This window comes from Bombus vancouverensis, chromosome 10 (assembly GCF_051014615.1).
Source record: "Bombus vancouverensis nearcticus chromosome 10, iyBomVanc1_principal, whole genome shotgun sequence".
In the NCBI taxonomy this organism is placed as follows: Eukaryota; Metazoa; Arthropoda; class Insecta; order Hymenoptera; family Apidae; genus Bombus; species Bombus vancouverensis.
This window is the reverse complement of record NC_134920.1, coordinates 6,728,771-6,753,045: the sequence shown is the minus strand read 5'-3', so window position 1 is coordinate 6,753,045 and position 24,275 is coordinate 6,728,771. Positions and strand designations below refer to the sequence as shown.

Here is a 24,275-nt window from a genome sequence, read left to right as displayed (position 1 = left end):
CTATTAATCGATAGATACGTCGAAAGAAATCTGTAATACTTTTTATTACTGTTAGAACAAAGAAAATTTGGTAATGTAATATTTCACATCATAGAAAGTACTATGTCGGTTTCTTTATAATTATAGTCTCTTTATATTTTGAAACTATATTGTGAATCTAATCTAGATTATGTACACATCCCATTACAGAATTATTAATATTGAAATAAAATATCTAATTTAATACAGAATAACATATATAAATATACATATACATAATATTCTTTTACTGTTGCAAAATCATACTACTTAAATTTCTTTTTTAAGAATAAATTCTACAGCTTGGACAAAAGAACTGCATACTTTTGTAGGCGGTGGTGTAATTGTATTTTCATCTCCATCTCGATACTTTCCAGTTTGTACCAAAAGTCCTCTGATACCGATAGCTTGTGCACCAGCTACGTCATCTTTAACGTCCTGAAAAGAATTAAAAAATAAAAAACTGAAAATTAAAACAGTAATTAAACATTATGTAAAATAGTTTTACATCGCCAATCATAATCGCTTCTTCTGGAGGTATATCTTCCAAAGCAGCTTTGAAGAATTCTGCAGCTGGTTTTCCGATAATTTCTGCCTTGATATCAGCGGAATATTCTAAACCAGCGATAAATGCGCCTGGTCCCAAAGCTAAACCATCTGGCCTTTTATAATACCGCCCTTTATGAATGGCTATGAGCGATGCGCCATCTAATAGTAATCTGAAATTATAAACAATTTGTTCCCAATAACAAACAAAAATAAAAGTTTTGTACATGAATTTTCATCGTGTAAAATAGTCAAGGTATACCTGAATGCTTCGGTCAATTTTTCATAATTGAACTTATCTGGAGCCAATCCTATTACTACAGCATCTTTTTTATCGTCATTTCTTATTAAATCATCGAAATCTTCATTAGCAGCAGGATCAATAAATAACATTGGATTTAATTTCCGCGAAATAATCAATTTCCTCGCTGCAGCTAAAGAACTGAAAATTTCTTCTTTCTTAATATCAAAACCGAGTTTTGTCAATCGACCATATAAACAATTGCCGGATTCTTTCGTTGTATTTGTGACGAATTTAAGCGGTATACCTGCGTTTCGAAGTCTATATTGAAAGCAATAAAATAATTTATTTAACATTCTAAAAAAATTATGAAATAAAAGACCGAAAATTATAAGGTATAATTTTTATTAAATTGTACTTTATTTGTTAAAATATTATTTGGTATTAATAGTAAAGTCAATGTATTCAATTTAAAAGACGACAGTAGGTAAAATCGATGCAACATAAGACGTAAAGTACGCCATAATATTTACTAATAATCATGAATAATTGTCATAAATTCAATAAAAAACCACCTGTTTAGAGCTTCCACGGCACCTGGAATTGCTGAATTATCGATATGCAGTGTTCCACTGAGATCTATTAGTATCATTTTTATTTGTTTCGCCATATTTTATAAAATTTCAATGACTTATCCGACGTTTACTCACAGCTACAAGTATAATACACATAAACATATATATACATGTTAAAGCACGTTCATTCGTCTTTATGATAACGACTTAAAGTTTGGCATCACACGTGGTCAGCTATGGCGCTCTCCATGAGACAGGAAGATGTAAAACAAGTACCATGGTTTTCTCTGTAAGTATTAGAATTACTGAGGAGTTTTATATCCTAAGATATTTGATTAAAGATTACATTTACATTCTACAGCGCAGAATGGCACCAAGTGCACAAGCAAATATATTCCAATGATATCAATGAACAGACTGAAGGTTATGAAATGCTACTTGCATGGCAAGCAAGGTAATCAAATATCAAACGTTTAATAAAATATTATGGTATAAGTGGTATTAATTAATAGTATTTTAGGATACCAAAATTGCCAATAGGCATTGATTGTACTCTTTCAATTATGCAAGTGTGTGTTAGAGACCGTGAATGGACTCCTAAAATTAACAGTGGCGAGTTGCCAATTACCTATGAAAATGACTTATGTCTGATGTATTCAACTACAATAATGAGAATTTTAAATCATATATCTAACATAGGACACACGAAACAAACATCCTTATTTCAAATAGCAAAGCATCTTAATATTCCAGAGTGGATAGTGAATTTAAGACATGATACTGCTCATGGTTATGAAGTTCCATCCATTGGTGTATTGAGAATAGCTGTAAATATATTACTAGCATGGTTACATGTATGTATATTTCTATATCAACTATAATATTAAAGGAAAAAGATGTTTCTTACATGATATATTTAAAGGAAGAATATTGGGCAGCTGAAGCTAAAAGAATGGAAGAATGTTTGATTAGCGAAGAATCTATGAAAGAAGTCCAAAAGACTGAAGAAGTACAGGATTTTGATGATTTAATTGAACTCTGGACTTCTGTAAGTTTGTATATTCATGTTGGCTATCATCTAGTATCAAATGTTCCAGACCCTCAATTAAAGTATGTATAACCTTTAATTATTTTGATTACAATAATACAGAATTTATATCAATAAATTGATTTTATTGGTAGGGAAACATTACAAGATCTGCGTTCATATGCTATCTCTTTATTACAAAAAAATAGTGAAAATATGGAAAATAATAAAGATAACTACATAGAGGCTGCCAGTGATGATATAAAAAATGATAAAAAGTACACATTAGAAACTGCAAGAATTGTTCTTTTATCTGAAATATCTAGGTATCTTAGTAAAAAGTCTATACCGGATAAAAAGGATATAGTTTGTAATACATTGCTCAGTTCAGAAGTATTTTTACCAAGCAAAAACATGTTATCAATTTTTACTCAAAGTGAGAGTATTGAAAATAAATTGGAGAAAGATGTTTTGCCATTAGACATGTTAAAGTTTTGGAAAGATATAATATTTCTATTGTGTGAAAAAGATCTAATGGAAGTGTTAATTATAAAATTACTCGAATTAATAAAAAATGAAGAAGTAAATAAAGAAAGGAAATTGTTAGCTTCTTTATGGATAAGTTCTATATCATATAGTTTTTTGAAATTAGATAGCGCGCATGACATATCTCGAGTTTTAGAATATCAGTTAGAAAAGATACAAAAAAATTTACCACCAAAAGTTTTTGAACTTAAAGTCAAAGAAGAGACAGATCGTACTTATCCACACTTGAAATGCGTATTATGGTTTAATTTATCAGATACAGTACTGCCATGCTTAACTGATATGAAATTTATTTCAAAGCTTATATTAAACATAAATGAATTTTCGCTTAAATTCATTGTACCTATCTTAGAATTAATACATCCAAAAATAGATAATGAAAGCAAACAGTTACTGTTGAATTTAATGAATGTTTATGCAATGGTACCACTTGATAAGAATGATACAAATTTTCCTGAATATGAACAAATTTTTACTCTAAATGATCTTAAAGATAGTGAATGTTTACTAGACATAAATAAAGAACAAAATAAGGTGGTAGATAAAATACCTCGATTTTTAGCTGGTCAAGAAATTCGAAATAATTGGAACTTTGCAGTTGGTAAGTATATGAAGTTAAGTATCTACTTTCATTTTCCAAAACGTTAACAAAATAACTCCAAAATTTCTTTCAGCGACCTATAATTGGGCAGAATGTCCAATTGGTTTGCTTCCATGGCAAAATGGTACACTGGAATTTATAAACCCACCCAATATCGTAGTACAGAAATATGATGTTTCAGTTTTAGAATCTGAAATTGTTCCTGGAAATATAGATAGGAAAAACTTAAGAATGCAAGGTCAAATTAATTGGAATAATGTTTTGAGACAAAAGAAACGTGTAAAACGAAAACAGGAACGAAGAAATGCAGATATTATAATGAATAAAGCACTGGAAACTGTTAAAAAACGAAAATAGTACATTGCAGTCTTGTATATTTCAAATATTTTATTCAATATTGGCATGTTCGCAAGAAATTCAATAATGTTGTTTTGTAAGTTAATAAATAAATTACTCATTTTTATCAAAGTGATCAATATAAAATTTTTTTATTATTTGTAAAATTTCGATATCACAAACGTTGTATGTAATTTTAGGTATATGAAAAAGATCTTTGTACATTCTTAGAAGAATATCTACATTATTTTGTAACAGCTTGTTCATAAAATAATAATTTCACATTTCCTATACACATAGACATATATTATATAAATGTACAAAATTTTTAAATTAAACGAACTATATTAACATCACAGATGTATTGAACAAGAATGAACAAATATCTATGATATAGTAAATTTTTATAACATTACCGAATAATCATTTTAAATATAATTTAATGAGTCTAATTCTAGAGTTGTACATGAATATTGTAAAATTTTAGCAATACAAAAGTTTATTATATATGTGTGTTTGTTTCTTTGGTAACTATTTTATTAATATATATTTTTTCATCATACTTTTTTTCATTCATTTTTTCTTCATACTTTTGAGGTATGCAAAATGTCTTGAAATTAATCGTACATGTGAAACGGGTAATGACAGTAATGTCACATCAAAATATAGATCGGATGTGTATTCGTTCGGTACGCGTGCACTCGAGCACAGTGATGGATATTCTCGGTGTATTATGGGGTCAGGGGAGCGTTTCCCATTCCATATCGATGAGAGAATATATGCACTGTAGGCGGAGTCAAGACATTCCCCTTGCCTCACGGTACTCCTATATCGCCATGGACTATACAAGTGCAAACGTACCTAATAAATATTCAATCTTAACTTTTGGAACACAATTTTTTATGAAATCATTGCCTATTATATCTGTTACGTATTTGCATAAAAGCATTTTACTGGTTCCTGTTTTAAAGAAGTCGATACGAATATTTATTAAGTACACGTATACCAAAGTATCATTTCTAGCATTTAGGGGGTACCATGAGGGAAGGGGAATAGAATTGACTCCGCCTACGGCAATACAGTTCATGGATGAAGCCTCTTGCACAAGACTTTGTCCTCTTGTACGCGTTGATAATATAAAAAAAATATCAACATATTTTCACGGAACGGAATCATATTTACTAACATATACATTTTGTGTATAATGTGATGTCAACTGAAATTTCACATAACGATATAAAAGTGAAATGGAGAAAGATTTCTACAAACTACTGAACAATCCAAACAGTACTGACGCACAGTATACGTTCCCCGTTCCCCCTTTTTTTAGGTAAGAAGCATTCCCCTTACTTCATGGTGTCTCTTGGGCTCGGGTGTCCACGACCTTTACTTGAGTGCACGTGTACCCAACAGCGTGCATACTTTTGCGACTTTTATATTTTTTATGCAGAAACAAACATTTTGAATTCTCTCGTTAGTTCCCCGATATTTTACTTAAATAATAACAACGATCAATATAGTTCCTTCTTTTGCCATTCTTTTTTTTTCAATTAAAAAGCAAAAGTTTTCTTATCAGTAGTATTAGTTTTTCTGAGTACATCTGCAAGATGTTTAGTTGATTCCAAACCAAATGCGTCTAATGACACTCGAGACATTACTGCTATTCTGAAATTAGAAGAAAAAAAGGTATAATAACATAATATATGTTAAAAATTTGAATTGGTAAAAAGATTATAATATTAAGTACCTTCCACCAGATACAGCATATAAAAATTTCCAATAAGAAGACCTCAAGAGTTGTGGCTCAAGGATTGCTGCATGGAAGAGTATTGCTGTACAAAAGCAGTATAAAAAGATTACAAACCACTTTATTTCAGGTACTACATTTTTTTCCACAAGATCATTCCATGACAACTAAATGAAAAAGGCAAGTATAAATTTTAATATATAGTAAAAATACTAAATTGTAGAATCAGGAAAATATTTACAAAAATACCTGCAATGCTTTCCACATAAAATATAGAGCTACTGTATTATTACTATAAAACATAAATGTTAAACCACCAATAAATCCAGCAGGAATTGCGTGGTAAGGAGAATCTTTTTCTAAGAATCTTCTCAACAAACAGGATACTAGCTAAAATAGTTTTGAAAATTGTTATGAAGATGCACATAAAACTAGAATGACTATTTATAATAAAAATATAATAATACCCTATAAAGACCTGCAAAACCACCTAAAAATATAGGCAAATTTAGATTGTTCTTTTTGAAAATCATTGATTTTATCAAAGGTGGTTTCGTAAGTAATTTCTTCATGCCAAAGAACAAGTTAATCACTAATTGAGCACTTAGAGCATAACTAAATACTTCCATGCCACCCTATAAATGAAAATGGCAATCAGTACTATATATTTCACAATGTTTATTTAATCTTTTATATTTATTCATTATATACAAATGGATGTATATACCTTTAGTATATAATGAGCACAACTAAAAGGATGTGGGCAGGAACTATGTTTTCCTTGAAGTTTTAATCTTTCTATAATTTTCCTATATATTTTAAGGGATTTCATAAATATATTAAGATTTTTTTTATGAGATTTTTTATTTACACCATGCTTTTCTATTGAACTTCCACTAGCACTACCTTCATCAGCAGAGCATATTTGTGTATCACAATGCAAATTGTTCTTTTCTACAAGGTAACCACACTCCTCATATTTTCCAACAAGAATTCTAATAAAAATTTCTTAGTTAAGTAAAAATTGTTTGCGATTGTCACAAGTAAAAGTATTGAATAAATAAGTACCTAAATATTCTATACATGGAAGGTTCTTTATTTGGTCTAGAACGATAAAAATAAAGTAATAATGTTATGCTTGTAGCAAAAATATAAGTTCCACCTTGAGGGATAGGAGTATAATGACCCCTTGCTATGCCCATTCTAAATAATGTTTCTGTTGCCTAGTAAAGGATTTTGTAATTAATTATATATAAAAATTATGTTTAAAAATTATGATTTTTATAGATTTGTATAAATCTTTATAAAAACATAATATTATCTTGACAAGATGAAACATAGAATTAATTCACTCACAAGATTAGCTACATATAAACTTAATAAAGGACGTCTTGATGGTCTCTCAATAACAATAGCTGTTAGACTAGATAAGAAGGATGGAAGAAATGATACAGTCAGAAAATTGAAGTTTCCAAGTATTCGTCTGAAATGTATAGTTTTTAAATAAGTACAATATGTGCTACATAATTAAGAAGCATTGTTAAATTAAATTAATGCCATAATTATAGTAGTAATTTAAAAAGTAACAAATTATATAAAATAAATTAGACAAATTTTACTTGCAATTTATTCATTTTTAAAACTTAACAAAGTCCCTTTCTTATATGACATTCTTCCTCAGCATGTACAAAGTTCGTTTTTATGTATATAATGTGAATTATAAATTAAAAATTTATTCAAACCTTAAAATGCAAATAAATGCGGAATATGAGAAACCGCTCCATGAGAGGAAAGCTGTTGATTGTAAAAGACCCAATATCGTTTTTTTAATATCTTCTTTAGATGGTATCTTTCCTTTCATTAAAAGTGCAGCCTAAAAATATATCGAACAAGGTAGAGATTGAATGTCGATGATTCTCATAATTTTGTTCGTTCAATTAGAATAATATACAAATATTAGTTACAAAGGATCTTTTTAAATGCAAAGAGAAAATTGCGTAGTGTAGAAAATTGACAATCATTTATCAGTTGACGAAGCAAATATGTCAATAAGTCTTATAAGAGGCAGAGTGAAATTCTATTTATTACTCTTTATCATGGATTACGAATTGCTCTGTTACAGTAAGCGTACGCACGTATTTTTTAAAATAACACTTACCGTTATTTTTCACAAAAAAAGTAACGATAGAACTGTCTTATATCTAGATAAAGGGTAATCAGTATATCAAAGATAAGAAACAAACAATTTAGGAAAAATGAAAAAAAAGAATAGATAAACATACTATATAAACGGTAGCATATAACTTTAGACATTGTGGGATAGCATCTATGCCAAGACCGGCTGCTGCAGCCACGCAGGAATTAGTCCAATGATGCGAGTATTCCTTACACTGTACGTCGATGAATTTGCTCAGTTGTGCTGGCATTTTTTGATAACTAACAATTTCGCACTAAGTCCAATTACTGGTTAAAAAACGAAGATTTGAACAAGGAACGTCGCATAAAGGAAAGCTATAGATGACACTTCTTCTGTCACACAGTACAACAACAGCTATTTTGATATCGTCAAACAGTTTGATGAATTCATTCTTTTGGGTTTTATACGATATGATAATTACGCAACGTGAAAAGAAGTTGATCAAATTACGAATTGGCGAAGGAGATCTATTTATCCGTTAAAGATATTTAATGATGATTAGATAAATGTGTTTTCGAGCGTAGAGACAGAGTATTACTCGTGTCTTGTAGATCAAAGAGAAACGCTCACTGAAATACTCAATGCGCGCGGACTCGTTGACCGCTCGTCAGCTACTGAGCCAGTGGACTGCGATGGTGTAAAATGTAAAGTCGAAACTCGCTCTGCGATCGACTTTAAATGGTTATACCTGTCACTGTGAGTCAACTAATTATTCACTGAATTATGAATGTTAATTGAAAAAAATTACTTATGACTTTTTATTGATCAGTTACATAACCGTTAATGCAAGAATTTCGTATAAAAAGATCATTATAGCTATGTGAGGTAAATACATTATCGAGTGATATTAGGACTTTAAAAAATTTACATAATAAAAATTTATTTAATATGAGGAATTTAAAAGATAATCGTAATATTACTTTTTAAGATTCATACTTTGAAAATAAACTATGTTACTGCATAATGTACGATGACTTTCTAAACTACAGTTTCGGCTCATAATTATTATAAACCTACGTAGAATGGTACAAGGCCACGTCGCAAAGAAATAATTTTGTGGAATAATTAGTAGGCATAACTTTTACAATTTCTTACAGAAAATATTACAACTTTGTTAAAACACAAGATACATTTCAATATGACATATCTATCGATATATGCAGATTTTATCGTCTAAAATCTTGAAAATTTTGGCATTTTTTTGTTTAAAATGTAGGACTATAAGATTAGGGTTATAAGAACTATTCTGCTTGACAATTTTTAAACAATTGATGAAAAACAAAAAAAATATCGAACTAGAAATTTAATTGTTATGAAACGATTCACTTTAAACTAGAATAAGTACAATGTGGTATTGTTAACTGTCTGCCAGTTGCAATTTTTAGGCAATTATTAAGGAAGAGTTTGTATCAAAAATTTTTCCTTTACATGAAATGAATAGAGAGACAGAGCGAGAGAATAATATTCGGCGGCTAAGAATCTAAAGTCGATAATTTATAAAAACTATTGAATGTCAAAATCTGGTATAAAGAAAATGGAAGAAATATATGCCAGTTTCTTTCACGGAGAAATATAAAAAATAATTGTGGGTATAGTGGTGGTTAGTGAGTAAGGCAGAATTCCAGACATCGAGGTAGTATTGCATTTAAAATTTACTAAAGAAAGTTCCCTTTTCGATTCGAATGTTTTATACCTACTTATAAGATTGTCCTGTCGGTTACTAATGATTAACGTCAAATTTCGATAAATAATAGATAATTTCATACAAAAAATACAAACATAACCACAAAATGTTACAGTGCAAAATAAACATAAGATTGTTGATCAAGTTTCAGACAATTACAAGTGATCGACAGAGTATTAAACTTTACTAATCACTTGTACACTACTGTTTAGGCAAGAAAATGTGTTCTAAACACATATATTTGTCTATTTTATATAACAAATCGATTTTGCGTTATGACATGACCATTCACGCATGATCGCGAAATTGCATTCGTGTTGCCACTGACATCTATGTGCCATCAGTGGAATGTCTGCTTAGAGGATTTTCTAACTTGTAAATCGCAGTTGTACAATACATGTAAGTACATATTTGCTTCGTCAATATTTATAACACTTAAGGAATCCAAAAGATAACTCGTCGTCAATTAATTAGGTTTTGTTAGACTCATTAAAAATGATAATTCGCGATAACTCAATTTGATAAATCGCGTTTATATACATGTAGCTACATATATTATTATTATCAATTATTATACATGTATGTATATGCATTTTAATGTCATTGTTACATTATTTGAAAATAAATCTCAATACAAAATTTATACGGAAATTGACGCCAGTAAGATTCATTAGGAGAGAAATTTCATTAATCCAGAGATTTTTTAGCAAATTTTGATGTGAGGATGGCGCCATACCTGACTGTAGATAATTAGAGGTTCTATCCATTTGAGTTGGAAAGACACTGTCAGATAAGGGGTGACACAATTATATTTGGATTCTGATTGGCCACGACCGAATAGGTAGTTTTCCGTGTCTGATGAACAATAATTGTTAGTCGCATTTCAGTTTCTCACGATGTTTCATGCTGATATATAAGTCATGGAAGAGACAGGATCTATATTAAACACTGTACACAACTACAAATAGGACAATCATATCGTCGGTTACAGTAAGATATCATTACATTAGAAGATTATAACGGAGCATTTTCTACAGAATGTAAATCAGTTAAGTATCTTTTTATATAATATATAAAACAATTTAAATAACTCTAACAATTATGTTTTTAAGGAAAGTTATAAAAATTAATTGAATATTACAATTAGTTCCTGAATAGGAATAGATACACCTAATCCTTCGCGTAGTTGTACGCGTTACGTGTCTCTTCGCACGTACACGATTTTTGGCTTTTTTTTTAAATAGTAACGTTATATTTCATTGTATGTTAATACTTGTTTAATATGGTATCATTTATTTTTGGAATCGTCATAAATATTTTATACACTTGATACGATAATTATTTAAGAATTTATGTTTGCATCCGTTCAGATATTTTCATGCATAGTTACACTTGCATGTTCACGAAATAGATTATTATATTTTATTAGAGTTGCTAATTTAATCGTATGTTATGCATCAAAAAAGCAATTACCTTAGAATGTATTAATTAGCTTAAAATTTAAATTGCTTTAAACTGATTAAATGTAAAAAAAATGCTTAATTTTCATAGTATATTCGTGTTTTATTTCTTTGAAATTTTGATTACTAATTATCATTAGATTGCAGATATTTGTGCAGAATTTTACAAATACAACTAAAGAAGTAGAACTTAAATAGATATTTCTTTCATCTTTTAAATATTATAATAAATGCTTTAGGTAATGTGTATATTCCTACATGTTATATGCATACATTGATATTTTCTGTAAACAAAGAAATATTCGCCTAGTCTACTAATTACGTACTTCCAGGTCATAAAACACATATTTATGTGTATTGCATTCGAGAAATTTCTGATGTAAACAAAAATTTGAGATTTATCAACAATTGTTTGCTTGCAGCTTATCGTGGCGCCATACATTTAATTTCAACGACATCTAGCATCTAGTAATTACTTTCTAAGCTCATCAGTGAAAAAAAGGAAAGAAAAGAAGGAAAATGACTACCGGATTGAAAACAACGGAGCTTCTAAGATTAGGACGTCGAGTTCGTCGACGCCTGAACGCCCGAAATGGTGAGTAACCGAGACACTCATATTATTTCCATCCAATTTAGATTGCAATATTATCAAACGATCCGCGATAACAATGCGAAACGTGAGTTCGCTTAATCAATCGCTAAATCCTTCCGCACGTGATATTGTTTGTATCATATGATCGTCACGTTCGCATGCAGTACGAATGCGACGTGGTTGAACTTAAACTGAAATATGAGCGAAAATAAACCGCTCAAAATAGTCGGAGAAATGTTTTCATCAGTTGTTTGATCATTCTGTAAAATGTTGAAACCTTATGATTAGGTGATTTTAACATTTTAGTATGATGTATATACAAGTTTAAATTTTATAGAAGATCAAATTATAAGTACTTTGGCTATTATCTATTTAATTAATTATGTTTGTTCTAAGCAAAAAAATTAAACAACAGTTTGGAGGAAGGAAGAGAGAGAGAGAGAGAGAGAGATATTTAAATATATCTTGGAACTGTGAATGTTTTGTTAGCGGTTGTGAATTTTTCAAAAACGAAACTGATTAACTCCACATTTCATGAATTTCTTATTTAGATGTACGATTAATATTCAATTCTCAAAGAATAAACAACTTTTGTAAATTCATTTAGCATAAAGAAGTAACGTAAACAATTGATTGATTAATACAGTTTCGGAATGGCAAGTGTATCACGATTGACTCTTTCGAAAGATGAGGATGAATTTTAAAAATACATACATATATGAAATCAAGTTAAATTACATAATGTGCGTGCACGTAACGGCACTTGACTATAGTCCAGAAATGTGACTAGAAATCTAAAGAAAATATAATCATATTGCTTAAAGCAAAGAATGATTTAGCAAGTTATCCTTTTTGCTCAAAGATATTTTGTAACTTAAAAATTATAAATTTTATATAAAATTTTTAAACCTATTCGATCATTATTATCGTCATTTATTTTTTATTATTGCTGATAAAATTACTAACATCGCTAGTTGAAATAATTCTGTAATTTAATATGCTATATGTGTCTAATGTGACAAATCTCGAATATCGAAGTTTATAAATTAATTTAAATGTCATTAGTTTAAATCATTTCAGTAGTTACTCAATAAATATAGGATGATATTGCTATACCTAATGTTAATATTCGATGTTTTGCATTACCTAATGTTAATATTCGATTCATAATTCCATCAGTTAACATGTTTTGAGATTAATTTACTTTTTAATGTATAATGTATGCTGATGCAAAATGGAACATGACTTGTACCATTTTATTTACACTGAAATGCATCTCATTGAAAGTAATTTGTGTGGCATTTATGTAATACGTTGCTCGTTTACCAAAATGTAAGAGAGATTTATAGGAAACCTTTAGCTGTCCTAAATCGCAATAGAAGGACAAATTATAGCATTTTGTAATTTTTCTGTGAAAGATGAATGGAAATATCCAACAATTTACCAGTGAAACCACATTTTAGAAGCATTTCAAGAAGTTTATTACCCACGTTACGTTCGTCGCATATGAGTAATGAACGTAAATGTATTGCGTACACAGGACCTTATCTCGTTCATGATTACATAGAAAAAAAACTACTGAAATCATCTATGTACTGAGAAAGATGGGGCGAGAAACGAGAATCAGAAGCGTACCGATTTGCTTGTAAATATCGCGATCGAACGGTATTAATCTTTGTATTGTGCAAATTAGAAACTCCGACTTCAGATGCGACACTTTTCAATTTGTAGTTTTAATTATTAGATATGGATCTATCGTAGTTTTCTTTGAATAAAAAAGACAGCCTTTTTGATCAAACAAAAATTTCCATTTTGAACCTTAATATTCTAATTGATTTTTTAATATAAGCGTGTAAACGAAAATTATGAACGTAAATTGTAACGTATTTTCACAACATTGCGTTTTACTACTGAAAGATTTTGTTCTGTGCAGTGAGTGATCATCTTCTTGCCGACGGCGAGGAAAAGGAAAAAAAGATCGCATTGAATATCGACACAAAAATGTTGAAGATTGGATTCATAGGAGGCGGTAAGATGGCTCAGGCTTTGGCCAAAGGTTTCATTCGAGCTGGTAAGAAAACTATTTATATAAGTTCTTATATATAGAATAATTTATATGTTACATAATAATATCCAAATATTAAAATGACCTCAGATATAATCTTATATAATCATTTGTGTAAATTTTAGGATTGAGCAAAGGTGAAATGATGCTGGCTAGTTGTCTCCCCAATGACGTGGGCAGTATAGATGCGTTTAAGGTGAAAATAATAATTTTTTATCGTAGCAGTTTATTATCATTGCATTCTAAGATATATAGATAATGATGATAAAAGATAATTATCTGATTATTAGCTTTATCAGTTTGATGGAAAAAACATCAAATATTTTTTATTTGCTCGATAAATAGATAAAGGAAACGTAAATCTGTTTGCGAATTACCTACACGCAATAACGTAATAATCTTTTTTAGAGTATGTTGTTGTCAAGTTTATTAAAATTTTATCGACGATTAGCATTTAGAACTTGATTAGTAATTATGATTAGATGAAGTAAGATATTCAGTTGATGTTACCAGTTTCGATTACAATATTGGTGATATTACAATTTGCAGTTGAAAGATAGTCTATCTTAATATTCAGTAGTTTATTTATTAAGTTATGTTTGTTTGATAATGTATAAGTGAAGAAGTGTAAAATTTATGTCACAAAATTTTGAGCTCCAACGCTAATTGTCTATAGACGTCCGGTTCATTGTTATCTCTCCATAATCATCGCGTGTAGGAAAATTTCCAATATTGTACTGTTTTATCTTTGCTTTGCGATAATGTTATAAATTATATTATGACCATACAGTTTAGTTTATCTCTAATCTTTCGCATTTATCGATGTGTTGGTATTAAATATCATCAGTTATTTAAAGCATTTTGATATGCATTCTACATTATTAATAGCTTAATTAATTTGCGATTCCAGGAAATGGGATCAAATACTGTATTTTCAAATGCACCTGTTGTTGATTATGGGGACGTTTTGATTTTATCAGTAAAACCACAAGTTGTTCCGATGGTCCTTCCGGATTTAAAAAATTATAGAAAACTTTTACTTTCTATTGCTATGGGTATTCCATTAGCGTCGTTAGAAAAGGTAAAGTTTAATCTTTCTCATTGCCAAACTTTTAATAATATCAATAAGTTGAATAAAAATCAATTTTTATTTTTTTCATTCTTTTAGTTTGATCTTGCTCATTTTATTATTTAAAAATTTTTAATTTGCAACTTTAATTTTAATGCTAGGCTGTGCCAAACGGAACACCGGTAATCAGAGTAATGCCCAATACACCAGCCATTGTAGGTTGCGGTGCTACGGTATACGCTCGTGGAAAACATGCCGGCGATAAAGAAGCCGAAATAGCAGAAAAATTATTTTCCTCTGTGGGTTTATGCGAAGAAGTACCTGAAAATTTAATTGATCCCGTTACAGCTTTAGCGGGTTCGGGACCTGCTTATGTATGTAACAAAATCTTAATATATTTCCAAACATTTATATTAATGTTTATAATAGAAGACGAATACAGAAATATATTTTTTATAAATGTAGGTATATATGATGATAGAAGCTTTGGCCGATGGAGGCGTAAAAATGGGTCTTATGAGACCAACCGCGTATAAGCTAGCTGCACAAACAGTTCTTGGTGCTGGTATTATGGTTCGAGATACCAAAATGCATCCAGGACAACTTAAAGATGATGTAGCGTCACCAGCAGGTTTGGAGAAATCATGCATATGCTTAATATTATGTAATGTATTTTCTAATAGGCTTTGTGCATTTCTTATTTACTAATTATTTGTTTGCATTTTAATTAGGATCTACTATAACTGGAATACATTATTTAGAACAACATGGATTGAGATCAGCTGTAATTGGAGCAGTTGAAGCAGCAACGAAGAGATGTAAAGAAGTTAGTTCACTTTCAGAGAAAAATTAGATTGATTGAACGGTAAAGAAATAGATGTAGTTGATGAAGAAACTAAGAAACAAGGAAAGTATTCTAGTAATCCTTAATGTCATAGAAAAGAAAGTAAATCATAGTAATGACATTTTGCATCTAGTAAGTACATTTTCATTTGTGGTTTCATCATCATTGCGTTTTATAAGAAATATGTAACATAATTTTTAAAAAATACTTTGTATATTTTGTACATAATTCTTTTAAATTGGTAAATGTTAAAATTATTGTTGTATATTTAAAACCAAGCGCTTGAAAGTAATAGATCTGTTATTTTTTCATAGTAGCATATTTTGTAATTGAAGTGTATAAAAATGTATATAAATATGTCTTGTATTTAACAACATTTTTACGCTTATCCTTTTAGCATAAATGAAATAAGAATGCAAACCTGCTTGAACGAAATTTCGTAGTGACATGTATTATGAATACTACAGAAAGTATGATACAAAATATAATTTTTGATATTATAATACAAATTATAACATTATATCATATTATATAATATTTTAAAAATAACATATTAAATATTATTGTAAATATTGAGATGCCAGAATAAACATAAAAATTTTAAACAGTTTTTAATATTCTTTAATATATTTATATAAGATATGTCATTCTTTGTACTAATAATATTAAAAGGGCACGGTACTAATCCTAAAATATAAAATATTTATGAATATTTAAAAATAATCTTAAAATTTGATTCTGTACGTATAAGTATAGAAATTAATTACTTATTCTAATTCTAATTTAGTGGTTAATAATATTTGGTAGTCAAACGTTCACTTTAAACTTCACTTGTTTAAAATCAAGATTAAATTCTGACTTAAACATTTCTCTATAATAGCTTTTTTAACTATGTCGCTTTCTGGAATACTATCTTCTTTTCACTTTAGTACATAAAGTTTATGCATAGCAGCTATACTTAGCTTAGAATCTAGAAACTTCTTTCTTGTATAATCCATCGTACCTGTTGATTTTTCTGTTCACTTTTTTTTGTTTTCGATGTAAGTTGTCCTCTTTGGTCTGGTTCCATAACTCCACTAGGCATCCATTATATTATATAAGTATATTTCGACTCTGTTGTTGTTGACTTCAACTTTGTTGTTGTTATTAACTATAACTTCTGCTATAACTCCGAGCAGCTTCGTTTATTTTGTCAGCGCAAAACATGCAGCATTTTCAAATAGGTCCCATGGTTTTTGCTGGTACTATTTTCCCTGTGAATTACAGGCTTTTGATATGAATTTGATTTTTCTTTATGCTTAAAGCCTCTCTAGAATTGAGTTGGTTTACCTCCAACTCCAATATATTCTTTGCTTCTTAGTCTAGCATTTTTTTTATATTCATTTTCCATAGCTCAGGATGTTTTGTACGTTTTAAAGTTTTTCTTATATTCTTTTACAGTTCTCGATTGTTTCACCTCTTTAGACAGTACATACTGCTCTACATCTAATTCTGTTTGTCGTAATGAGTTGAATAATTCAACATTTAGTGGTAGATCTAATAGGGTAACAGAAGTAGGAGTTCATAAAGTCATTGCATAAGAAAATGATATGCACAATAAATATTGCTATTTACTACTTCTGAATGAGTTATTCGTTGAAGGTATAGCATCATGTTGATAAACACGTATTGGAACTAAACCCATAATAGATGTATCCTTTCACTACTGAATATTTTTTTTCTTTATTTAATATTTCACATTCACAATTTGTCCAATTTGGACATTTGGTAGAATTTTTTGACTGTTTGATTATCATGAGAGTGGCTACCCCCAGCGGGGTACCATCTTCGTGTTTGTTAGGTTATATCCTTTATGAGATCTGTTGGGTGTTTCCTTTTTAGCCTTTTTTCTATGCTTGATGTGTTGATCGTTTCCGCTGCCAGCCGGTTCGGGTGCGTTACTATTCTTTCTCTATACCTTCTTGCACATCTGCTAATCTTCTCCTTGACCGTTAGTATTCCCAGGTCTTTCCGAATGTCCTCGTTTCTAACGTACCACGGGGCGTTTACTATTGTTCTAAGAAGTTTAGCTTGCATTGTCTCTATTTTGCTTATACGGCTCATTGCTGCTGTTCCCCATAGTGGTATTCCGTACGTCCAGATTGGTTTTATGATCGTTTTGTATATTTTTAATTCATTTTCTATACCTAGTTTGGATTTTCGACTTGTTAGCCAATGCATTTGTCTCCTTGCTGTCTGTATTTTGTCTATTATTGATTTGATATGCTGTTTTCATGTGAGTTGTGTATCTATGTGGAGTCCTAGGTATTTGACTTGCCTTGTTTGTATTATATACGTGCCGTTCAGAAAGATGTTTGGTGGTATCTCTTTCGCAGTGTGAATGTAATATGGTTGCATTTATTGGGGTTTACTTTAATTTATTTAACTTGTAGCTACTTTTCTATTTTTGTGATATGTTCTTGTAGTAATGTGACTGCTGTTACAGGGTTAATGTGCCTGACTAGTACAACTGTGTCGTCCGCGAATGTCAGTAGTTTGCTATTGGTAGTTGTTGGTATGTTGGCCGTGTATAGTGTGTATAGTACTGGTCCTAAGACGCTTCCTTACGGAACTCCTGCCTTGATGTCTTTGACTTCGGAGTATGTGTCCCTGATTTTTATTACGAAGGTTCTGCTGCTTAACTAAGATTTTATTAATTGGTATATTTGCTTCGGGAATTGTTTCCTGATTGTTTGTAGTAAGCTTTCGTGGTTTATTTTGTCAAATGCTTTCTCTATGTCCATAAAGAGGGCTGTACAGTATTGTTTGTTTTCTAGTGCTAGTATTATTTCGTTGACGAGCCTGTGCATTTGCTCTATAGTGGAGTGTTTGTTTCTGAATCCGAATTGGTGATCCGGTATTAATTTTTCCTTCTCTATTATTGGTTTTATGTCGTATATTATTTTCTCTAGTGTTTTAGAAAACACAGGAAGTAGTGATATTGGTCTGTATGATGTAGTTTGATGTGGGTCTTTGCTTGGTTTAGGTAACATTATGATCTGTGCCAGTTTCCATAGTTTAGGAAAGTATTGAATTCTTAGTATTGCATTGAATATTATTGTAGTTAGTCTTATCGCTTTTGGCAGAAGGTTTTTCAAGATTTTACCATTGATTAGGTCGATTCCTAGTGCTTTATTATTTTTTGTTTTTTCGATTATGTTTCTAATTTCTTGTGCTGTTGTTTTAGGTATGGTGTAGTGTTTGTCAATTGATGTACTAGTGGTTAGCGTATCCTCGTCCGTATGGCATTTGGGGTTGCTGTTGTTGATATTATGTGGTGTAAATGTGTTGTAAAGGTGGTTGGCAAATTCTTCAGCTTGCTCTTCGTTACTTCTTGCCCATGTGTTGTCTGCTTTTCTGATTGCTGGGACTAGTTTTATTGGATTTTTTTTGTGGCTTTCCATAGGGAGTAGTTGGAGTTCTCGTGTGCAGATAGTGACTATAAACTTTGTGAACTCGTTGTTGTTGTGTTCTTTTATTTTGTTTTTATTTCCTTTGCAAGTTTGTTTAGGTGTTTTTTGTTTTCTTTTGTTCTATGTTTTTGCCATTTTGCTTTCACTTTTCTTTTTTCTCTAATTTTTTCAAGTATGTCTGGTGGAATAATTTTTGTTTGTCTGTTAGTTGGTTCAGGTATAGTGGTTACCCATGCTGCTTCTTGGGTAGTTTCTGACAGTGCTGTTACTGCCTGTTCGATGTGTTCGGATGTTTTCAATGAGATGTTGCAGTTGGTTTAGCTCTCGGTTATTTCTTTAAAAGTTTACCATTTGGTGGTTTTGATGCATAGTGCCTCTGGATTGCTATAGAGTATTGATTTGTTTCTGTATGTAATTATTATGGGTGTATGATCGGAGCTAAGCTCGAGGTTAGGTGCTATATTTACTTAAGTTGCGTTTAGTGCCTTTGTAACTGCAAAATCAAGTAGGTCAGGTATTTTGCTCAAGTCTGTCGGCCAGTATGTCGGTCTTCCTGTGGATAATATATTGAGGTTATTGTTTCTAATGTAGCTTTCCAGGGTTCTACCTCGAGGTGTAGTGATTCTTGATCCCCATAGTGTGTGCTTTGAGTTGTAGTCTCCCGCTGCGATATTTTATTAACGTGGAGGAAATCCACGGACTCCAAGCGACTAAAACCTCCACGATGACCGACCCGGCTGCGATCGAGAGGGGCCCCGGAACCAGTGTGATCGACACGTCCCCCCGCGCTCAATACGACCCCTAATGGAGCGATGTGCGGCCACGTCACACCGCGCCTCGTCGCCAGAGCCGCCGTGCCAGGCAATCCGGTTCCCCTACCGGGCTGTTTTGCGGCCCCGGGGCGCTGAGTTGCCAGCGCTTAAGTTTGCACCCCACCGGGGGGCGCAGCGGATCTAGCACGCCTCACCGAAGCGCGCCCACGGCCTTTGCCGCGCCCTCGCCGGTCAATCCTCTCAGAGTAGAGTACCCTCACCCTCTCCGCGGCCTCTTTTCGAAGCATAACTTGTTCACAGAAGGAGGTCACGGCCCTCCTCCTTCTCTCGTTTACCAACAATGTCTCGAGGATCATCGGCGGCGAGAGGTCCCAAGCGGTTTCGGATTCGGTGCAGATACTCACCGAAGCAACCGTGTCCGGTGAATACCTGTGTCACTCTGTAGGTCAGGGGAGGCCCGCTACCGTCCAACCAAACGTCCCAGTTTGGAAGGACGGCCCCGAGGACCCTTATCCCCGGTGCACCCGCTCTTGTGTCGAGGCTGGCCCGCTATCTGTCGAGCAAAGCCCGCCGAGCCCGAACACTGACGTCGGCGCCCACCGGGCCGATCCAGCCCAACAGACCCCGAGTGTACAGATAAATCTCGCGATATCTCAGGGCCTGCAATTCGAACGGAGGAAACCCGGCGAACACCGCCGCTGCTGCCGCCGAAATGTTGCGGAAGCCCCTCACTACCCTGATGGCCACCGTCCTGTGCAGCCTCCTGACCGCTAGGAGACTGCGACGGTTGGTCCTCAGATCCTCCGCCCAGATCGGAGCTCCGTAGAGGAGCCTCGATCGCACCACGCCGGCGTACAGCCACTCCGACGTCGGGCCCGCCCAGCCGAGGCAGCAAACGTCCTAAGGCGTTCGCCGTCGCCTCGATAGACGCTGTCAGGCGCTCAAAGTGAGCGCCGAAGGTCCAGTGGCTGTCGACGGTCAGGCCCAGATACTTCATGCTGGTTCCGACCCCGATCTCAGCTCCCTCCAACTTCAGGCGATAACCCGCTGGAGGCGTCCCGTGATCGGCCTTGCGGCAAAACCACATTGCCTCGGATTTCTCAGGGGACACCTTCAGTCCCAATCCCTTGATCTCGGCGACCACGTAGGCCACCGCCAGCTCCGCCAGGCGAACGGTTCTACCCCATGCCATACCCTAGACCAGCACCAACATGTCGTCGGCGTAGCACGCCAGTGCCGAGTTCGGAGTCATCGGCGTTCGAAGCACCGCGTCGTACGCGATGTTCCACAGCAACGGACCCAACACCGAACCCTGCGGGACCTCGCGGTGTACAGCCCTCCCAGTCACCCCTCCGCCCCGGACGGTGTACCACACTGGACCACACCCCGCAGGTACGCGGGTACCCGATGAAATTCGAGGGCCCGGCATATCCTGTCCCAAGGGATGCTGTTGAAGGCGTTGAGCACGTCCAGCGACACGGCCAACGCGGGCCGCTGGGCCCCCTCGTCAAGGGAGCGGACACGGACGACAGCGTCGGTTGTAGACCGCCCTCTCCGAAAGCCGAACTGGCCGTCGTGCAGTACGGGAACACTCTGGGACAAATGCGACTTCAGGCCGGCATCCACCACTCTCCCCAGCAGCTTGCCAGCCTCGTCTTAAAGGCATACCGGCCGGAAGGCGGAAGGCGAGTCCGGACAGCGCCCCGGCTTGGGCAGCAGGATCATCCGCCCCTCCTTCCACGAAGCGAGGAATTCACCCCGAGACAGGCATCCGTCGAACAGACGCCTTAGTTTCGGGGCCAAGACCCCGACGACGTCCTTCCACAGGCGGGCCGGGTCTCCGTCGGGACCTGGAGCTTTCCGCGTTCCCATCCTCCCGACGGCCCCGGCCAGTTCTTCCTCGGTGACTCTCGATTCCGGGCTCCAACTTCCCGCGGTGACATGTGGTTCTTCTTCCCGCGGTTGAGGCTCCTGCTCCTCCTCTTCGGTAAAGCTGCCATCTCCCTCGTTCGCTGCTCCCAGGAACAGGGTGCCGACGACCTCCTCCAGGAACCGAGGGTCCATGCTCTCCGTTAAGGGAGGCGCCCATGGACGGAGTTTGTTCAATACCATCTTATAAGGGCGCCCCCAGGGATCGAAGTCGAGGCTGGCCAGTAACTTGTTCCAGGCCCGCCTCTTCGTCTCCTTGATGGCTCGTTGCAGGGACCTCCGTGCATCGCGGTAGGCCTCGTACAGACGAGCCACTGTGGCTTCGTCCACCCGCCGCCTACGGTGGAATCTGGTATACCGGCGCCGATCGCAGATGCACGCCTCGCGGAGACAAGCGATCTCCTCGGACCACCAATACACCGCGCTGGCGAGGCACGGGGCTCCGGACCGCGGCATACACGAATCGCAGATCGCGTGCATGTCGCGCCTCAGCCGGGTCGTTCCCGCTTCCGCGTCCTCGTGGGTCGGGGATCCTTCCAACCAAGTGACGGCTATAGCGGCCGCCGCCATGAGGTCCTCGTCGCGGAGGGGTCACCGCCCACCGCAGGAATCTTCTTCTCCTTCCCGGTGGGCCGATGGTCCCGCGCACTCAACGAACCGTCACCCATCGCGCCGCCAACCGCCACCTCCATCAAGATGTAAACCGGACACACGGCGGGATGCGACAGGGTTTGCGCATGTGAGGTCCACTATGGACTCGCCCCGCCACGCCACGCACGTGCTGGACGACCCCCGGTTCATAAGCCGGAGGTCGAGTGCGGCCACCCAGTTCTGCACATCGCGCCCTCTTCCGTTGGTCCTGCGGGAGCCCCATGCCGTTGAGTGAGCGTTGAAGTCCCCGAGGACCAGTGACGAGCAGGCGCCCAAACGTCTCGCTCCAGCCGCGAGTCTGTCCAGGAAGGAGGCGTATTCGGTCCGGTCTATGTTGGGCCACACGTAGACGGCCACCATAGCCAAGTCGCCCTATTTCACGGCCACGAAGCCCCATTCCCGCTCGATCACCGAGCAGGAGGGGCTTCCCGCGATCCCGGTCCAGAATATGGCGACCGAACCGATCAGATCCCCAGCGCCGCTATCACGGAAATGCTGTACGGCCCGGCCACCGCTGCCAGGTCGATCCGCCGCTCCGCCAGACTCTGGAACATTAAGTCCTGAGCCCGGCGGACGCGGTTAAGATTGCACTGCAGGAACAGTTGTCCTCCTCCCCTTCTTCCGCTCACGTCGGGGAAGGCTCCGTCTCCATAGCCTTCTCCGGGCCGTTCCCCTCGTTGTCGGTGTGTCCGACTTCTCTGTCCTCTCTTCTGGCCTTCGTGGGACCAGTTGACGGCGGCATCTTTCCTTCCTCGTCGCCGCGTCCCCGTCGTCGCCTGGAACGGTCCTTGTTTCCTGTTCGGCCCTCTTCTTACGGGCAGGCGGTTTGCATGCCGGTGACCCCATACGATGCGACGCGGGCATTCCCAGGTCCGCGCACACCGGATATTTAGGTACTCGCGCCGAGCAGTTCCTGACGTGATGTCCTTCCGCCCCGCACCGGTATCAGCGCTCCGACCGGTCGGCCGTCGATATGCAGTCCCGGCGCACGTGACCCGACTCCATGCACCTGAAGCATTGGAGTTGGTAAGCCGGGAGAGGGGAAACCCTCGCCGCTGACCAACCTATGTTAATCCTACCTCCTGGTCGGGCGCCTCCTCCTCTGCTGATTTTCCTGGCCACTATCAGCGGGCAGCGTAGCCACACCGACCCGAGGCCCCGAGGAGAGGAGCGTATGACTCCCATGTTGACCTCGTCGGGGTGGCAGCCCCCGGTCTCAGCAACGGCGGCTGCCACCTCCTCCGGGGTGACCGAGTCCTCCAGTCCTGTCGCTCTTAGTTCGGCCGTCCTTCGCGGCACGGTTACCTTGGCGGGCAAGTCCTTTAGCGTAGCCGCCATCCGCTCGGCCAGTTTGCTCCCAGCGTCCTGATCTGTGATCTCGAACAGCAGCGCCTCCGTGATTGCCCTCCTCGGTCTTAGCTCCGTGATGTCGAGTTGGGAGAGCTTGACTTCCCTCTTCACCACCGACATCGTATCCTGTACGTGAAGCCCGAGCCGTCCCTCACGGTGAGCGATACCATGGCCCACTAGCGTTACGTCTCTTTCCTGCCCGTGTCCGGGGGCCTGGCGGCCCACCCCCAGACGGCCACGGTTGCTCGATGACGACGCAGCGGGGCCCGCTTTACAACCCGCGGCTGCGCCGGTACTGGGGTATCCCTCCCCTGCACCGTAAACGATTCTTTGATTCGTTTTTCTATCCATTGTAATTCTGAGAAATCGCCGAGGTTGTCAACAAGGGTTTCCTTCCTGGTGCCATTTACTCTTTCGCACCCTGCCCCGGTCAAGGCTGGTGTAGGGTACCGGGGAGCCCCACAAGAAGGTGAGGTGAGTGGTCTTGGCAGATACGGGCCCACCAACTTCTCCGAGGTTCTCCGCACCGGATCGGCAAACTGGCGGGGGCCAAAGGCGCCGACCAGTCACCA

At 36.6% G+C, this 24,275-nt stretch overlaps 4 protein-coding genes and 1 pseudogene across 12 annotated transcripts; 2 read left to right on the top strand and 3 right to left on the bottom strand.

Annotated features, from left to right (window-relative positions):
• Nucleotides 1–25: 25 nt before the first annotated feature.
• Nucleotides 26–1,519, bottom strand: LOC117157877 (haloacid dehalogenase-like hydrolase domain-containing protein 2). Of its 2 annotated transcripts, none has more exons than XM_033336195.2 (4): nucleotides 1,381–1,519; nucleotides 827–1,126; nucleotides 527–737; nucleotides 26–456 (listed from the first exon to the last, which is right to left on the bottom strand). In XM_033336195.2, exons 1-4 carry the CDS (start codon nucleotides 1,473–1,475, stop codon nucleotides 289–291), a joined length of 774 nt encoding a protein of 257 aa, XP_033192086.1. In that variant the 5' UTR covers nucleotides 1,476–1,519; the 3' UTR covers nucleotides 26–288. The 2 variants fall into 2 exon arrangements, with proteins under 2 accessions (XP_033192086.1, XP_033192087.1); XM_033336196.2 differs by having other exon boundaries at nucleotides 827–1,006; nucleotides 1,381–1,503.
• A 13-nt stretch (nucleotides 1,520–1,532) lies between these two features.
• On the top strand, nucleotides 1,533–4,399 carry LOC117157874 (uncharacterized). 2 transcript variants are annotated; one of them, XR_013059431.1, is made up of 7 exons: nucleotides 1,533–1,669; nucleotides 1,742–1,834; nucleotides 1,901–2,234; nucleotides 2,303–2,490; nucleotides 2,563–3,554; nucleotides 3,628–3,987; nucleotides 4,091–4,399. XR_013059431.1 is itself a non-coding variant. In XM_033336180.2 (6 exons), exons 1-6 carry the CDS (start codon nucleotides 1,617–1,619, stop codon nucleotides 3,909–3,911), a joined length of 1,944 nt encoding a protein of 647 aa, XP_033192071.2. In that variant the 5' UTR covers nucleotides 1,533–1,616; the 3' UTR covers nucleotides 3,912–4,399. The 2 variants fall into 2 exon arrangements, 1 of the variants encoding a protein (XP_033192071.2); XM_033336180.2 differs by having other exon boundaries at nucleotides 3,628–4,399.
• A 647-nt stretch (nucleotides 4,400–5,046) lies between these two features.
• On the bottom strand, nucleotides 5,047–10,340 carry LOC117157875 (transmembrane protein 135). 5 transcript variants are annotated; one of them, XM_076622396.1, is made up of 10 exons: nucleotides 7,920–8,047; nucleotides 7,796–7,838; nucleotides 7,380–7,510; nucleotides 6,994–7,120; nucleotides 6,706–6,860; nucleotides 6,365–6,632; nucleotides 6,105–6,272; nucleotides 5,887–6,027; nucleotides 5,638–5,804; nucleotides 5,047–5,555 (listed from the first exon to the last, which is right to left on the bottom strand). In XM_076622396.1, the coding sequence occupies exons 3-10, from the start codon at nucleotides 7,496–7,498 to the stop codon at nucleotides 5,441–5,443; spliced, it is 1,260 nt and encodes a 419-aa protein (XP_076478511.1). In that variant the 5' UTR covers nucleotides 7,499–7,510; nucleotides 7,796–7,838; nucleotides 7,920–8,047; the 3' UTR covers nucleotides 5,047–5,440. The 5 variants fall into 5 exon arrangements, with proteins under 5 accessions (XP_076478511.1, XP_076478513.1, XP_076478512.1 ...); XM_076622398.1 differs by lacking the exons at nucleotides 7,796–7,838; nucleotides 7,920–8,047 and adding an exon at nucleotides 10,255–10,340; XM_076622397.1 differs by lacking the exons at nucleotides 7,796–7,838; nucleotides 7,920–8,047 and adding an exon at nucleotides 9,532–9,679.
• Nucleotides 10,341–10,425: 85 nt separating this feature from the next.
• On the top strand, nucleotides 10,426–16,158 carry LOC117157876 (pyrroline-5-carboxylate reductase 2-like). 2 transcript variants are annotated; one of them, XM_033336189.2, is made up of 8 exons: nucleotides 10,426–10,566; nucleotides 11,401–11,573; nucleotides 13,504–13,641; nucleotides 13,761–13,831; nucleotides 14,546–14,716; nucleotides 14,866–15,078; nucleotides 15,170–15,335; nucleotides 15,436–16,158. In XM_033336189.2, exons 2-8 carry the CDS (start codon nucleotides 11,498–11,500, stop codon nucleotides 15,555–15,557), a joined length of 957 nt encoding a protein of 318 aa, XP_033192080.1. In that variant the 5' UTR covers nucleotides 10,426–10,566; nucleotides 11,401–11,497; the 3' UTR covers nucleotides 15,558–16,158. The 2 variants fall into 2 exon arrangements, with proteins under 2 accessions (XP_033192080.1, XP_033192085.1); XM_033336194.2 differs by lacking the exons at nucleotides 10,426–10,566; nucleotides 11,401–11,573 and adding an exon at nucleotides 13,191–13,235.
• Nucleotides 16,159–16,207: 49 nt separating this feature from the next.
• Nucleotides 16,208–18,073, bottom strand: LOC143303269 (uncharacterized; annotated as a pseudogene). Its single transcript, XR_013059401.1, has 3 exons — nucleotides 16,878–18,073; nucleotides 16,705–16,801; nucleotides 16,208–16,624 (listed from the first exon to the last, which is right to left on the bottom strand). The product of XR_013059401.1 is annotated as an uncharacterized LOC143303269 (transcript).
• Between the last annotated feature and the right edge of the window lie 6,202 nt (nucleotides 18,074–24,275).

Coding starts and splice junctions, on each gene's coding strand:
- LOC117157877 (XM_033336195.2), bottom strand. CDS start 1,475: ATGGCGAAACAAATAAAAATGATACTAATAGATCTCAGTGGAACACTG. Junction 1,127..1,380: donor GCCGTGGAAGCTCTAAACAG/GTGGTTTTTTAT, acceptor CTTTCAATATAG/ACTTCGAAACGCAGGTATAC. Junction 457..526: donor AAGCGATTATGATTGGCGAT/GTAAAACTATTT, acceptor AATTCTTTTCAG/GACGTTAAAGATGACGTAGC.
- LOC117157874 (XM_033336180.2), top strand. CDS start 1,617: ATGGCGCTCTCCATGAGACAGGAAGATGTAAAACAAGTACCATGGTTT. Junction 1,670..1,741: donor CAAGTACCATGGTTTTCTCT/GTAAGTATTAGA, acceptor TACATTCTACAG/CGCAGAATGGCACCAAGTGC. Junction 2,235..2,302: donor TATTACTAGCATGGTTACAT/GTATGTATATTT, acceptor ATATATTTAAAG/GAAGAATATTGGGCAGCTGA.
- LOC117157875 (XM_033336183.2), bottom strand. CDS start 8,063: ATGCCAGCACAACTGAGCAAATTCATCGACGTACAGTGTAAGGAATAC. Junction 6,861..6,993: donor GTTTATATGTAGCTAATCTT/GTGAGTGAATTA, acceptor ATCCTTTACTAG/GCAACAGAAACATTATTTAG. Junction 5,805..5,886: donor TTATGTGGAAAGCATTGCAG/GTATTTTTGTAA, acceptor TTTTTCATTTAG/TTGTCATGGAATGATCTTGT.
- LOC117157876 (XM_033336189.2), top strand. CDS start 11,498: ATGACTACCGGATTGAAAACAACGGAGCTTCTAAGATTAGGACGTCGA. Junction 11,574..13,503: donor ACGCCTGAACGCCCGAAATG/GTGAGTAACCGA, acceptor TGTTCTGTGCAG/TGAGTGATCATCTTCTTGCC. Junction 13,642..13,760: donor CAAAGGTTTCATTCGAGCTG/GTAAGAAAACTA, acceptor TGTAAATTTTAG/GATTGAGCAAAGGTGAAATG.